Source organism: Theileria equi, chromosome 1 (genome assembly GCF_000342415.1).
Source record: "Theileria equi strain WA chromosome 1, complete sequence".
In the NCBI taxonomy this organism is placed as follows: domain Eukaryota; phylum Apicomplexa; class Aconoidasida; order Piroplasmida; family Theileriidae; genus Theileria; species Theileria equi.
In genome coordinates, this window is record NC_021366.1 from 1,212,562 (window position 1) to 1,227,220 (window position 14,659).

At 39.9% G+C, this 14,659-nt stretch overlaps 7 protein-coding genes across 7 annotated transcripts, besides 1 other annotated feature; 4 read left to right on the forward strand and 3 right to left on the reverse strand.

Moving 5' to 3' along the window:
• Positions 1–296: 296 nt before the first annotated feature.
• On the forward strand, positions 297–6,251 carry BEWA_023550 (hypothetical protein; the record flags this gene model as incomplete). Its single annotated transcript, XM_004829115.1, has 1 exon — positions 297–6,251. One exon carries the CDS (start codon positions 297–299, stop codon positions 6,249–6,251), a length of 5,955 nt encoding a protein of 1,984 aa, XP_004829172.1.
• A 155-nt stretch (positions 6,252–6,406) lies between these two features.
• On the reverse strand, positions 6,407–7,387 carry BEWA_023560 (hypothetical protein; the record flags this gene model as incomplete). Its single annotated transcript, XM_004829116.1, has 1 exon — positions 6,407–7,387. One exon carries the CDS (start codon positions 7,385–7,387, stop codon positions 6,407–6,409), a length of 981 nt encoding a protein of 326 aa, XP_004829173.1.
• A 496-nt stretch (positions 7,388–7,883) lies between these two features.
• BEWA_023570 (Ras family Rab small GTP-binding protein) lies at positions 7,884–8,579 on the reverse strand (the record flags this gene model as incomplete). Its single annotated transcript, XM_004829117.1, has 2 exons — positions 7,884–8,482; positions 8,519–8,579. The coding sequence occupies 2 exons, from the start codon at positions 8,577–8,579 to the stop codon at positions 7,884–7,886; spliced, it is 660 nt and encodes a 219-aa protein (XP_004829174.1).
• Positions 8,580–8,768: 189 nt separating this feature from the next.
• On the reverse strand, positions 8,769–9,644 carry BEWA_023580 (hypothetical protein; the record flags this gene model as incomplete). The annotated part of the gene is made up of 1 exon (XM_004829118.1): positions 8,769–9,644. The coding sequence occupies one exon, from the start codon at positions 9,642–9,644 to the stop codon at positions 8,769–8,771; it is 876 nt and encodes a 291-aa protein (XP_004829175.1).
• A 1,451-nt stretch (positions 9,645–11,095) lies between these two features.
• BEWA_023590 (proteasome subunit y, putative) lies at positions 11,096–12,156 on the forward strand (the record flags this gene model as incomplete). The annotated part of the gene is made up of 1 exon (XM_004829119.1): positions 11,096–12,156. One exon carries the CDS (start codon positions 11,096–11,098, stop codon positions 11,927–11,929), a length of 834 nt encoding a protein of 277 aa, XP_004829176.1. The 3' UTR covers positions 11,930–12,156.
• A 34-nt stretch (positions 12,157–12,190) lies between these two features.
• On the forward strand, positions 12,191–13,020 carry BEWA_023600 (signal peptide-containing protein; the record flags this gene model as incomplete). Its single annotated transcript, XM_004829120.1, has 2 exons — positions 12,191–12,419; positions 12,485–13,020. 2 exons carry the CDS (start codon positions 12,191–12,193, stop codon positions 13,018–13,020), a joined length of 765 nt encoding a protein of 254 aa, XP_004829177.1.
• Positions 13,021–13,315: 295 nt separating this feature from the next.
• Positions 13,316–14,385, forward strand: BEWA_023610 (hypothetical protein). The gene is made up of 2 exons (XM_004829121.1): positions 13,316–13,574; positions 13,872–14,385. The coding sequence occupies exons 1-2, from the start codon at positions 13,358–13,360 to the stop codon at positions 14,342–14,344; spliced, it is 690 nt and encodes a 229-aa protein (XP_004829178.1). The 5' UTR covers positions 13,316–13,357; the 3' UTR covers positions 14,345–14,385.
• Positions 13,736–13,770: a microsatellite.
• Positions 14,386–14,659: the final 274 nt, after the last annotated feature.

The window sequence follows — 14,659 nt, forward strand, 5'->3', positions numbered from 1 at the left end:
TAGTTTAAACTAGAATTGCTATGCAAATTTCACGGTAATACGCTCAAAAAACCTATGAATTAGATTCTCATGGGTTCTTTATATTCCAGTAGATCCTCCATACTGTACTACTGAAGACTGTGCTTATAGTTGTTAATCTTGTTCTGTGGATAGTCTCTGACGGTGAGCTACTTGTGAGGGAGGATGAATGGTTGGATGAAGAGTAGATAGGAGACTCATGGATCTCAGAGTTTTGAAAGGAATTTAAAAACATATAACATAGGTTTGAAAGATATTGAATAACTGGAAAAGTATGAATGGTTACATTAATAGATATTTCCAAGAAATGTAACAAAACATGCAAATGCTATGTAAACCAGGTCTCAGATATAACAGCTAAAAGAGAAGACAATGTTACTCAACTAGATAGTTATGGATATTGTACCCATATTTCCGGGAGTAAGAAACTTGTGTTGTACTGTAAAACTATAAAACTTGAGACCACGAGTGGAATATCATTCACTAAGTTGCAATCTGTAACAACGTATTACCACAAACAATATGAACCAGGAAGTGCTATTAGCAGGCCCCTTATCATAAGGGTTCAAACCGATGCAGGGAAGACACTTTGGTATGAGAATGCTGGACATTATGCTAATAAGAAATGGAGGAAAATTGGTAATACAAACGGTTATCCTGAAGAGGACAACTATGATCCAAGTTATGGACTAAAGAAAAGATTGACTGACATTGGATGCAGGTTATACGGATATCATCAGATAGATATACAGTATATTGGAAAATACAGTTATACGTGTCTTATTTGTGGTGATAACACCGCTGGAGAAATTAAACCGGAGACTTCTCCAGGGAGCATTACTGGATATACGAAATATACACATGAAAAAATAACAGATAAATCCATTCTTGTGTACAACGGTGGGAAAATAACCTATAAACGAAAAGACAATGGGAAGATATACTATCTTCCAATTCCAATTAACGATCCATCAAACATTAAAAATATATCAGTCTATTACTGGGAGCATGACAAAGGACGTGAGAATCCTCTCTTGGTGGAACTTGAAACATACAGCGGATATTCGTTTTGGTTTGAGAATATTAGCAAGCCAGGAGGAAAAAATGATAAATGGAGACAGATGAGTCAATCAGAATCTAACATATTCTCTGGGTATGGATCAGAACTTCAGAATAAACTTGATATCCTCAGCTGTATATTTAATGGAACAGTTGTTATTAACTTGGGTACGTCAAAAGACTGTCACAATTCTCAAGATAGTAGACATAGGAATAGGATCAGACATTTCTATAATGGCTCTATACGTAACCTCTTTGGATTTGCAGCTCACGAATATACATCAAGAGATTATTTCGGTGACAAAACATTTAACATATCGGATCTATATTTTGGCGGTAAAAAGCAGAATTTTCCAAAAGGTACTTTTCCTTTGAAGAATATTACCAAATTGGACGCATATGTGTCATCATGTGATAGCACTAAACCATTCTTGATACATGTTGAATCGGAAGATCCCAACTCTAGTGGGAAATGGTATTACAGAAATAGCGCCGACAACTGGATGGAACACCAACAAATTGGAGGTAAAGGACAGGATGAGGTTAAAGATCAAATTGCAGAAATTTTTAGAAAAGTACAAACAACGCTTTACATAAACGGATGCTCTACGCATTCTCATACAAATGGAGTACAGTTAAATATTAGATTACAACCAGACCTTGGACATTATGCTAGAGTATATGGTAGTGGAAATACGTCTATATTGCTGACGAAATATGCGAAAAAACCCGTAACAAACTTCTTTAGGATTACTCATCAGATAACAACAAGGAAGACTTTTAATTTAAAGAGAGAGCTTAAAGGGGGGGATAACATAGGAACAGGCACACAAAGAGATGTTAAGGAAGTGGACGTATATTTTTGGGATGGACAGTCTAGCGAACCTGTACTCGTAGGACTTATAAAAAGTAACGGAGAAACGTTCTACTATGGAAAATTTGCAAATATTTGGATGAATGGACCAATAGATACTCTGAATGAACAAGAGGCACTTGATCATCTAAACTGCCAGCTTAATAGTGCTATACCTATTGATCTCAATACTCCAAAAAACCTTCAACCATTCCACCGAGGTGAAAAAAAGTCCACCTGTTTACCAAATAAATCTGTATCTCAGTCTCAATCTGGACATGTTCCATATGGAGCCAAAAAGGATTATCAAGTAGAAGGATATCAAATACCTCATGATACAAGGATTTCTAGAGTTACCTACAATTACCAAGCTACAAACATAGTTCCTCCATATACCGAATATGGGCTTATATTGAACATTTATTCTTGGAGCAAGAAGCCGGAAGTACCACTGCTTGTGGAGTTTAAACCCAAAGACGGAAAGCCATCAACTTGGTATGAGAATATTTGTGAAAAGGAACCTTATACTAACTGGAGAAATGTTGAAGAAAAAGAGGTTAGGGGATTTTATATGAGCCAAGATCCTAAAAATGACCTTACCGAAAAGTTTACTGATAAACTGAATGAGGTTAACTGCAGAGTGAACAAAGTGGTAAAACTTGACATATCAAGGATATTTTGGAGATATTGCAACAGTAAGTGCAAGGATAAGAGAATAAAAGTTACTCAATCTAGAGAGAAAATTCATGGCTATGTAATTTATGAACATACGTCCATTATTCCAAACGAGAATACTTTTACAATATCATCTGTACTTAGTTGGAACACTGAACAGAAGACCACTTTAGGATATCCTCTAAGAAATGTTGCAAAGGTTACGGTATACTTTGCAGATTGTAACCCTTATGCTCCTATTCTTGTCAAGATTGAAGATGGAGGTAATAGCTGGTTAAAAAGAAAAAGGGAAAATGATGGATGGGAGGATGCTACTGTAGAGATAAGTTCCACAGATCGGATTTCAATTATCAGGACTTTGGAAGAACTAAAACAAACTCTAAATGTATGCAACAGCCTTGCGATTAAACCACCACCTTTTATGAGTGAAAATAACAGCGGAGTAACGCAAGTGTCAAATCTTGACAATGATCAAAGCAATCAGGATATAAAAAATATTTTCACTGCTATTGTAGATGATGATTTGGAGGAAGTAGAAGAGATTCATGAACTGGAAGATGAAGCGCCAAATATTCCAAAACTATCTGCTCTCATAGATCAAAAATCTGGTATTATTATTGATATAAGGAAAAGACCTAGAAATGAAGATAGTGAGGTATATATTCTTGATGATGGACATGCTGTCAAGTTAGAAAAGTCTGAGGATCCTCAACACTCTGGATTCTGGAAGTTTACACATAGCTCACCTACCGGTCAACCTTTTACAATTAAGGAAGTTATATATGGAGAGAGTGGTAAAAGTGTTGATGTAGGTGTTGGATATAATATTAACATCAAACAACTATCAGTCTGGTACTGGACAAGTGATTATCAAATGGAAAATCCACTCTTTATAGAAATCGAAAAGTCTGACAATACTTATAAATATCATGCTAGTAAAGGTAGAGACGAATGGTATCCGTATGGACAATCAAAACTCAAAGGTGAATCCCTTGAACAAACACTAGATGGCCTTAACTGTTTGCTCAACAAAGCGGTTACCATGGATATATCTTATAGTAAATCAGGATCATACTGTTGTAATAATCATAAAAAAATTTCAGCTACTCCTTTGTCCCTTCAGGTTAATGGCGCAAGTATAGTTTATCATAAGCAAACTATATCAGATCTTGGGGATCGACTTGCCAAGATTAAATACTATCAAGATAACTATTACCAGGGGCTGAGAAAGAGAATAAAATTTGAAAATATCCCATCTTTCCATGTAGATTCACCGGTAAATATCTATACATTTTACTGTGGAAGTGATCCAAAACTAATATATATCGAAAAGGTTGGAGGCTCAAGTATTACAGGATGGTATAAGAAAGGTCCTAGTGATCACAACTGGACAGATGTCTCTAGTGAGCTAAGTGGCATAATTCCTAGTGGATTTTTGAGTCTTTCTTGTCAAAATTTCAATAAAATAGTAAATGCTATAAATTGTTTTGGTATGCCAAGATGTTCAGATGCCCCTAGTTCGAGAGGTAGTACCAGAAGCTTATTATATGTGACATCCGCAAGTATTGATTTAGAAGTAACCATTGAGCTTGAACAAAAGCCAACTGATGATCAAAATCCTACGTATTATCAAAGAGATAAAACTTCTACCGAGAATAAGAACATTAAGGTCACAAGAACTCTTTGCCCTTTTAGTGGACTTCCTCAGGACTTTTACAAATACGAACATAAAAATCAGGATGATGAACCATTTAAACTAAAGGAAGTGCTAAGTGAAAATGGCAAGATAGGTATCATTAAGGGATCTCAAGGACAGAATATCTTATCCGTCTCGGCCTACTATTGGAGGAATGAGAACGGTAGCACTAGTCCACCCACTAAAGCTCTCCTAGTGGAAGTTGTCACAAAGGATACACCTGGAAATAATTATGCTTATTATACATATAATAAGGATGGGAGATGGAGTGAATATACTACAGCAAATTCTAAGTATGGAGTTGATCAGACTCAACTCATACCTAAACTCATCACACTTAATTGTGAGATTAATGGTGTCGTTCAAATAGATGTTGCAGAAACCTCCAGTTACTGTCATGTTGGATATACTAAAGATCCTAAACATAGTGATCGTTATACTAATAAAATCTCTGTAGAGGAGGTAGATAAAGGGTGTCTTGGAAATTATAGAGCTTATGAACATACTCCGTCTTCGGGGGCGTTTAAGATATCTTCATTCAGGAAGGGTAATGATTACATAAAACTTGAGGGTCTGAAACCAGATCTACCTCTCAAAAATACTAGCAGGATTGTTGTTTATTTCTGCATGAGTGACCTTGGAGATCCTCTCCTTATTTATCTGCCAGATATGACCCAGGGTAACAAGTGGTTTCAAAAGCCTACTAATTTTAGAGATATTTGGGAACCTATTGCTAATAGGTTGGGTGATGATTCTAACCACAGTTCCATAGTAAAATTCTTGGACACTATTAACAGTCTTTGTAAACCACCTGAAGTAACTATAGATATCTATAGTAGAGGAACCATAACCAAAGAAACTAGCTATCCAGATACTATGTATCCATATCTGAATATAGTAGTTAAGTCAGTACATTCACAGAGCATAGAGGGTTTTACTGAGTATTATCACACCATACAGGGGAGAACAAAAGGATATTTCACAATTAAAGATTTCAACTATGACGGAAATCCCACACAAGGCAGCTTAGGGAAAACAGAAAGGGTTACTAGTGTTTCAGTCTATTATTGGTCTCCTTTGGAGACTAGACAGAAGGACTCTCCGGATAAGAGGGGTAGGCCTCTTCTCGTAAAAGTTATCAGAAACTCGGACGGAGTTCTCGAAACAAACTATTATGAAAATACTCGTAATTCAGACAACCAGAGTTGGCAATATACTTATATATCTTCAGAAAATCTCCAAAAGAAGCTTCATCTTCTCAACTGTAAGTTCAACAATGCAGTTGTCATGGATATTGGTAAGCATGAGGATAATGAAACTTATGATGCTTGCAAGAATGATAATATGGATCCCCAACATGGTGAATCTAAAATGAAGGTTGTTAAGGATGATGCCCCTGTTGACAATGCACTTGGAAGTTATGAAGTTTATTCTCATACTCTCAACAAGGATTCATCTGGAGATAAGTTTCATATAGTAGGATTCAGGAATGGGAATTATGACGTAATACTACCTGGAGTTGGACAAACTACCCCAAATAATCCTATTCTGGATGTGGATAAAGTTAAAGTTTACTTTTGTTCAAAGGATGATCTTAAAAGGCTTCTTCTTATATACATAAAGACTAGCGATCCTAAATTTGGTAGTAAAAAATGGTGGAAATCTGACGATGGTAAAACTTGGGAGAAAGTAATCTCTTTAGCTGCATCCACTGAAAAGGACTATGACAGGATCCTCAAAGTACTCAATACTCTTGAAAGTAAATGTAACGATACTCCGGAAGCTACTGCTGCTAAATCTGTTGCTGGAGGTCTCGCTGCTGGCTCTGCACTGTGGTCAACCTTTGGAGGCTCTACCTCTGGTACCCTGGCCGGAGCTGGTGGTCTTACTGGATTTGGCTGGTGGATGTTTAAACGTTCTAAAGGAGATCCTTGGGTTGGACAGATCTGAGACTCTATGGAGACACTCTAGATACGAGCTTGGATGCTGAGTAGTTGGTCTAATGGAGTACTACCGTAGATGGATGCTAGGGTGAATTTGCACCAAGAAAAAGTGAGCATAAATCATAGCATTCCAGTATATCAACAAGAGAGGAGAGGAGAGTCTCATAATGCAGTCCTTACTAGTGAAATTATGCCTCTTAATACAGCTGGTCCTTTCCAGAATCCAAGTCCGCCCATACCAACCGATGCTAGACCCTCTGCTACATAACCAGCTATATCTCCTGGAGTAAGCCCTTTGCTTTCTCCATTTATTTTCTTCAAAAGTGGAAGGATTGTAGAAGAGTCAGTAGGACCAGATGGAATATTATCTCCCACTGGAACCCACCTATTACTACCTTTACGCCTCAGTTTATACCAGCCTCCAGATGATTCTGGAAGACAAATCAAGAGTGGAATTCCATCAGGCCCGCTTGGATAGTGATAAACATAGACTTGATTAGCATCCTTTGGAAAACCAATTCCGGTTTGCTCGACAGTCTTATCCTTAAATCTGCGAATATACCCATCAGAAATAGCATGCAATGTTTGGGAATAATATTGGTAGGGATTATTGACAAAAGTAATACTGGCGCCACATTCTTTTGTTAGACATTGGTAACCTATATTAGCACTTCTCTCTGAGAGATTTATAACATGAGCATTGTTCTTAAAGCAATTATGTTCATCAAGAAACTCTAGGAGAGAATACCCATTAAAATTGTCGGTAGAATCAAGCCAGTTAGTGTTATCGTCTGTAGTATAATATTTTTCATTATTTCCTAGTTTAACAAGTAAAGGGTTAGTATACTCAATGTCCCATTCCCAAAAATAGACGGTTACCGTTGTATGAGCTCTAGCACCGGATAATCCAGTGGTAGGTTGCCTTTTATACGTTATAGCTTTAATTGCGTTACCATTGTTTGGCTTGTGTTCACATTTTATATATCCTTGAAGGCTGTCAATATTCCTATATTCAGTGACAGATACTTCGTTATTTAAGGAACCACCATAATCATACAAATGAATGGTGTTATTTCCTTCGAAAGAGGAAGCTGAACCAGGTACATGTCCAATGTTTATGTCAACCGGTTTCCCTGGGATCATCCTTCATTTTTGTACACATTTATACTACATTACAGTCCATTATTCCCTCCGTACCATGCTAGCTCCTCGTGGTATCTATAACTCCATAGTATCCTCTAACCATTCTTCATAGTCTCCTTCACAGTAGTTCTCCATTAATGTCTCAACTGGTGTGAGCAGAATGGTTAGTACGGATGAATGATTACAACAAACAATACGCAATAGGCGTAACAAGAGACTGTATATCTAAACAATGGGCAGTCTAACTAGATGTTGTAAAGAGACTACCATCCTCTACAGAGACTCATGCATGTTAAGTTGATAGTAAAGAATAAGAAGCTAGAGTGTCAAAAACCATGTAGGACATAAACTTAGGGCTGTTTAATTAGGAACACGAATATGTACATCAACTTTAGCTTTTAATTTCCTTATCAGTTATGATTATTACTATACATCTTTATTTCTCAATCATCTTTAAACACTCTAATAGATACGGTATATTCTACAAGTTTGGATATCACTGGGTGATACAGCCACTGACGCTATTGCATAGACCACGGTCGAGGCATCCAATATCATTGTTTCTTGATAAATTGTGTATATATTCCACTTTATCTTCGACTTCTGGATCTACTCTTGATTTAACATCATGAACATCTTGCAACAAATGTTCAAATATTCTCTTGACGTTATAGCTTGTAACTGCTGATGCTTCGTAAAAGGTCAAATTATTTTCACTCGCAAATTTTGCTGCTTGTTCTACGTGCACCTGTCTCAAGGATTCATCCCTTTCTACCAGATCAACCTTGTTCCCTACAAGTGTAATGATAATATCATCATCTGCTGCATTCCTCAACTCTTTTAGCCACTTTCTGCAATTGTGAAAGCTTTGACGGTTTGTGATATCGTACACCAACAGTGCACCAACGGCCCTTCTATAATGTGCACTTGTTATACTGCGATATCGTTCTTGACCGGCTGTGTCCCAAATTTGAGCCTTTACAGTGCCCCCAGAGGCGAGCGGAACAGTTCGTGTTGCAAATTCTACTCCAATTGTTGCCTTGCTTTGGGATGGTACAGTTCCCTTTATGTATTGACAAAGCATGTGCGATTTTCCTGTGGATGGTGAATCGTTGGAAGAATTTCACTAACCTACTGTTGCATCGCCAAGGAGAATAATTTTGTAAACGTGATCATAATCCTCTTGAGCCATTTTATTACATTAATTCTTCATTTAAAAGTTCTGTATAGGGGTGTAATGTGAATGGTTGGTGTGATCAAGAATGTAGCTGGAAATAAGAGTATCGAGCTATGCATGCGACTTTGCCACAAGTTAATGAGTCAAGTGAGCAGATAAAGGAGGGAGTGATAGAAATCCATGAGTAGAGAAGAGAATGTAGTTTTAATGGTTAGAGTAGTGTCTGTAGTATAGCATGTCCCCTCCATAGACCAAGTCCAATAGTAGTCCAGTGAGTCCACCAACAGTACCTCCAAAGATAGTCTTAACAAAACCAGAAGAGTCAGTAGTAGAATTCGCAGGAGGAACGGGGTCATTAGCAGGAAGAATAGCAGAAGATCCTCCACCAGTACTAGGTCCTTCCATATCTTTTTTACCAGGTCCAAGTTTAGTATCAGGAGCACCAGAGTCAGTTTCAGAATCAGGAGTAAGTCCTTCCGGACCAGAAGGACCTTGAGGTTGAGTTCCAGGATTATAAGAGACTGTGTCTTTAAGAGCTTCAGAAACAGCTTCTTTAGGACCAGTTCCTTCGGAAGATCTTTCAGGAGTTTTACCTTGAGGAGGAGTAGGAAGAGCAGAAGGAGTAGAAGTATCTTCAGGTTCAGCTTGAGGATCTTGAGCAACTTCAAAAGCAGGTCCTTCAGTAGTATTAGTAGCAGTTTTTGGAGGTCCAATAACTTTTTGAGATGAGTATTTCCCTTCAAGTTCAGAATCTTCCTCAGCTGTTCCTTCTTGGGATTCCTGTTCTCCTTCAGCACGTGCTCGTCCTAGTTGAAGTTTAGCACTCTCTTCATCTTGGTGATGAAGTTCTAATTCATTCTTATACCCTTCCTTTTTACAGTGGCCATATATGATTACTGATCCAAAGAATCTACAGGTGAGCTCTCGAAGTTTTTCCTTAAGTTCCTCAGGTTTAAGTTGTAATTCACCATCTTTAAGTTCAAAACCACCATCCTCAGGCAGTATCATAGTCCATTTTTCATTGTTAGGATAGCCATCATTACCTAGAGGAACTTTAAAATATCCAAGAGCAACTTCCATGAGTAGAGGCTTCCTACACTCCCTATCTTTGTCCGCATCCCAGTAGTATACCACAAGGTGAGAGATTTTGTCACTGTAAAGTGTAATCGGAGTATAGGCGGTATCATAATCATCTCCATTTTTGCTAGTTTTCCATTCAAGAACAGTATCGTTATACCTGACAGAGTTGGGATTAGCGTCAGAAGAATGTCTGTATTTGATATGCTCTTTGACACCTCCACCGGTTCCATAGATTTTACACCCATTGATTCAGGATACCACCTGGAGTAATACCAAGAAGCTAGAATGACAACCCATTCATTTCCGATGAGTATGGACAACTTATTCCTCCATCTTCCAATGAATAGACAGGCTCCTATGCTTCCCAGTAGTTCCACATCTGTCCTTTCAGTTGTGGGAGTCTGGTAAATAGACTCCTTTATTCGCTTCGCTCATAGAGTCTTCATTACTCTTCTTTAAGCTCCCGTTGGTCGCCCATTCCATAGTGATATCCTCCATAGTCTCCGACGTCGGTAGGTCATTCTTCCTTCCGTTGCACTCCAGTAATGACCTTAATCCTACTCTTCTCTAGGCTCACTCTGTTCGCCGTAAGGCTCCTGTTAGTCGCCAAAGCTCCTCCTAGCTCCGCTAGTAGTTCGCATTCATTCCGCTACGCTCCATTCATTAACTTACCAAAGCATTGTAGCAACGTATACCATTTAGGGTATCACACTCTTTGCCCAGTTGATACACCGGATAGACTTTCCTCTTTAATCTGCAATTCATCTTTTGAAATTTCCATTCAACTCACTTTGGTCGACTTACACACTATCGCCACTGGGCCTACACACACTTTCTTCGGCGGCCACTGCGGTCCTCGTTCTCACCCAAATTCTGTAGCTTTACTTTGCGAGACAAATTTCCACGCGTTACATTGAGAGTGAGGCCGGCGAGGGAGGAATTTCGGGTCCCACTATATGCGGTCCGAAGGGCACACTCAATTTATTCACTCGTGACCGAAAAATTCCCTACGCCAACCACAAGTTTTAATTTATAAAGACGAGTCTCTGGGTCCACCGCCAGAGTTTTAGAATTTTCGTCGCTTGGCCATCATTTGCGTCGATTCATCGGTTTTTCGTCTTTCTTGGCCCTCAAGGATTTTGTTAGCGTATACCGTACGCTTGTTTGGACAAAACTCGGTACGTTTGCCCCGTGGACAGCTTTCCCCCGGGATTGGCGTTTGGCGTTCTCTACACAGTTGTTGGATTTTCTGTATTGAGACTTTGGAGGATTCAGCGTTTGTAGGCTATACCCTCTTACAACGGATTGGAGGATCGGTCTAGAAACTCGAGAGATAGACGTTGAACGGGGTCACACACTGCTTCTCTCCATCTACTTTAGTTTTATAGACAGACATTCTTGCTCCGCATTTTGAAAATTGGCTCACTGAGATTGCAACTACGGATACAACAATGACAGACGTGTGTTCGAATTCGGTAAACATTTACGGCCTGCCGACAGAGGCTGTTTACCCTAGTACTGATGTTTGCGGAGCTTCCCCGGACTTCATGGGCAAGGTCTCCATGGGTACAACCATCATTGCCATAAAACACAGGGATGGCGTATTGTTGGCAGCAGATAGTAGGACATCTTCTGGCCAGTTTGTAGTCAATAGAGTTGCCAGAAAGATCACGAGGATCCTGCCAAACGTTTTCATGCTCAGGTCAGGTTCTGCAGCAGATTCACAGAATTTGTCGACAATTTTGAGATATCACGGCGAGTCGCTAAAATTGCAACTCAAGAGGTCTGGTAGAAGGCCCTCTGGAAAGGGTGTGGAAAAGATGGACTTGGATTCCGCACGCGGAGTTGAGAGCATGGATTTGGATGTAGACACGTTCCAAAATGTAAAGAATACGCATTCCTATACATACCAAACACCAGATTATCCAATATTAAAATCATTGGCTACAGTTACCCGTAATTTGGTTCATGAGTACAGAAACCATTTGCATTGTGGCATAATCTTGGGTGGTTTTGACTCGGATGGACCAGGTATTTACAATGTTACTCTTGGAGGAACCTTGATCCCAATCAAGGATTTTGTCGCTTCTGGATCAGGATCGGGATATATTACCGCATTTTTGCAGGACAATTATAAAGAGGGTATGGAGAAGAATGAATGCTTAGAGTTGCTACGCAAGAGCATCCACTACGCTATTCACAATGATAATGCATCTGGCGGCATTATGAGAGCTATAGATGTACAGGCAAACAAGGTTGATGAGTTTTACATTCACGGGTTTTAATGTAATGTCCGTAGCAGAGCGGAGGACTAGCGAATGGGTGACTATACGCCGGTATAGGAGCCTGAATGCTCACTAGGGAGAATGGCTTTTGGAGTGGTATCAAAGTGCCATAAATACTTGCTAGAATGGGTATACGATGTTCGCGCAAAATTGAACCCAGTTGCTGCAACAAATGATCTGGAAATGAATGCATGCAGCACATGAAAGTTTGGAATCTTTAAATTGATCACAATTTGTTTATACGCTAGTTAAACAGACAAGATGAGTTCCTTTATATTAAGCATCCTATCACTTTTCATTTTTGCCTTGTCATCTCTCAAAGTTATTGCAGATAGAGGGACAGATAGACTTGCAATAAATTTGGACATTTCTGAGCCCAATAGACTTGAGATTGACGTAGATCCATCTTTGCAGGTACCCAATGGCACAAATTATGCAATCAAAAGTTATGCAAGTCTTTTCCATGTCATTGGTGATGTGACGGATGCAGGTACGTTCATTTGGATTTTCATAAATTACCCTCGACTAACCATTCATTTCATGCATCATCTTTAGGTAGATCAATAATAGGCCGGAACCCTGAGGCTTTGGGCAGATTTGTCTTTGTGGTATTAAGAGAGGATGGTACAAAGTATGTCAGAGTTACGGACACGTATTGTATTGAGACTAGAAATTCTCCCCGAGATGTTGAAGAGTTTATAAGGAAGCCATTCAATTTATACTACAGTAAAATCTATAGGGCACCCATAGAGGTAGATGTAAGAAGACAGATAACAAACCACCTGGTTAAGCTTGAGGAAACACAATACCCTGAACTGGGGACACGAATCAAGATATACAGCGTACAGGATAGCATGACGGATGAGGTTACTATTGGTACAGTTCGTTATGGCGCATGCGTTTTGGATCGCCGAATAGAAGGGCTGATAGAGAGAAGGGTAGAAATGACAGAGTCGAGGAATCCAGAGATAACAATTGTTTCAAAGTATAGAAATGGATACATTGTAGCCAAATCATACAACTTTTCGGATGAATCTAACAGTTTCCACCTTGCAGATACGGCGAAAACGTTTATGAGTCTTCGTGAATAGACAATGATTTAGAGTAGACTAGCCATGATGCTGCATTCGCAGGTAAAGAGGAGATTTAGAGCAATGTATACTATCTAATGTGGCAAAATTGGCATGTTTAGAGGGGAGTGAATGGCAGATGATTACACATCGGATCGAGTCTTGTGGACACTTGGAGGTTTGCATACACATTCTCTCGAGAATCCTTGTCTTTTGGATCAAATAAGCTTCCGACATCACCCAAATGACCTTTGCTGACGTTTGCACCGTTTTGCAGAGTCGATAGCATCTCTCGCTAGCCTATTCCTATGCTTTTACATTTTACATTCACTGTTACATTTATACTTGAAAAGTCACAATGGCGGATAACGAACGGGATAACTTCCTAAGAGAGCTAAAGAAAAGCGTTTTCGATTCTCATCCTGGTGTGGAAGATCAGATTTCAGGCGCCTTTAGTGCCCATGACGTTGTAGGTGATGGGTTTTTACCCTTTAGCGTCGTAGAGGCGCTTTTGAGACATTACTTTACTCAATCAGGATTAGTTGAGTACATTTACCCATTCCTGGACAGTAATGGTAAGTGATGTGTGGATACATGACCATGGATGATGCGAGAATGGCAGGGGTGAATGACTGGATGATGTTATGGAGCATGTATTAGGGGAGATGATAAAGGATTGGGGAGTACAAGGCACAGTATTGTGCCAAGAAGAGTGGAAGATGGACGTATTACACACTCTTCTTCTTCTTCTTCTTCTTCTTCTTCTTCCTCATCCGCATCTTTCTCCTCTTGGGATTCATGTTCAGAACGTTGTCTTAGTCGCCATTTCGCATTACATCTACATTCTCAACACAACTAACATGCCCATTTAGACCACTTGGACACGGCGGTACTTGCTCCCTTTTTACAGGGCACTCAGTTGGAGTCTTTGGATGAAGACACCCTTTTATCCTGTGAGGACATGAAGACTCTGGCAACATTGTGGCTCAAGAAGATTAGCGAGGCATACAGCCAAGATGCTTTGGCTGGCAGGAAGAATGCCTTCAACTGTGTAGTTAGCCCTCCCAGTCAGAGACAGGAGCCGTGCTCAGTGTTGGCACCTTCTGACGAATTTTTGGACCAAGACGTCGAGGTGGTTGGGCCGTCCCCTCAGGAGATTGTCGACTCGTACGTAAATTCGATCATGCAAGAGGTTCAGAGGAACAAGTCTGCGGGAATCGTTTGCTACGCCTACCCGGCTGCACTCACTCCAAACGGGGCATGCACGAGTGCCGGAGCAGTTTTACCTCACCGTCGTCCAAGAGCAAAGAGAGAAAAGACCAGGTTACTCTTTGGTTGTTGTTAGGTGGGCGAGCAGGTCCAGACAAAATGGTGGCTATAAAGCCCCTGGCAAGGTTTGCGCGCTGTCATGGTGGAAGATTGACCATTGCCAAACAATGGCTGGAATGGTCCAGATGAAGGTTTTGGCTGCTTTTGTAGCCACGGTGGAATCGGCCCGAGCAGAGTGGCCCTGGTGTAGATATTAATGGTAGTTTTGAAATCGCACAAATGTTATTCTTTAATGTACGCGGTAGGTAGATGGTTATGCGAGAGAATGAATGAGTGGCTGCCTATGGATGGTCACTCGGAAGATGGACAGTGAGAGGAGCTCGCAGTTCGG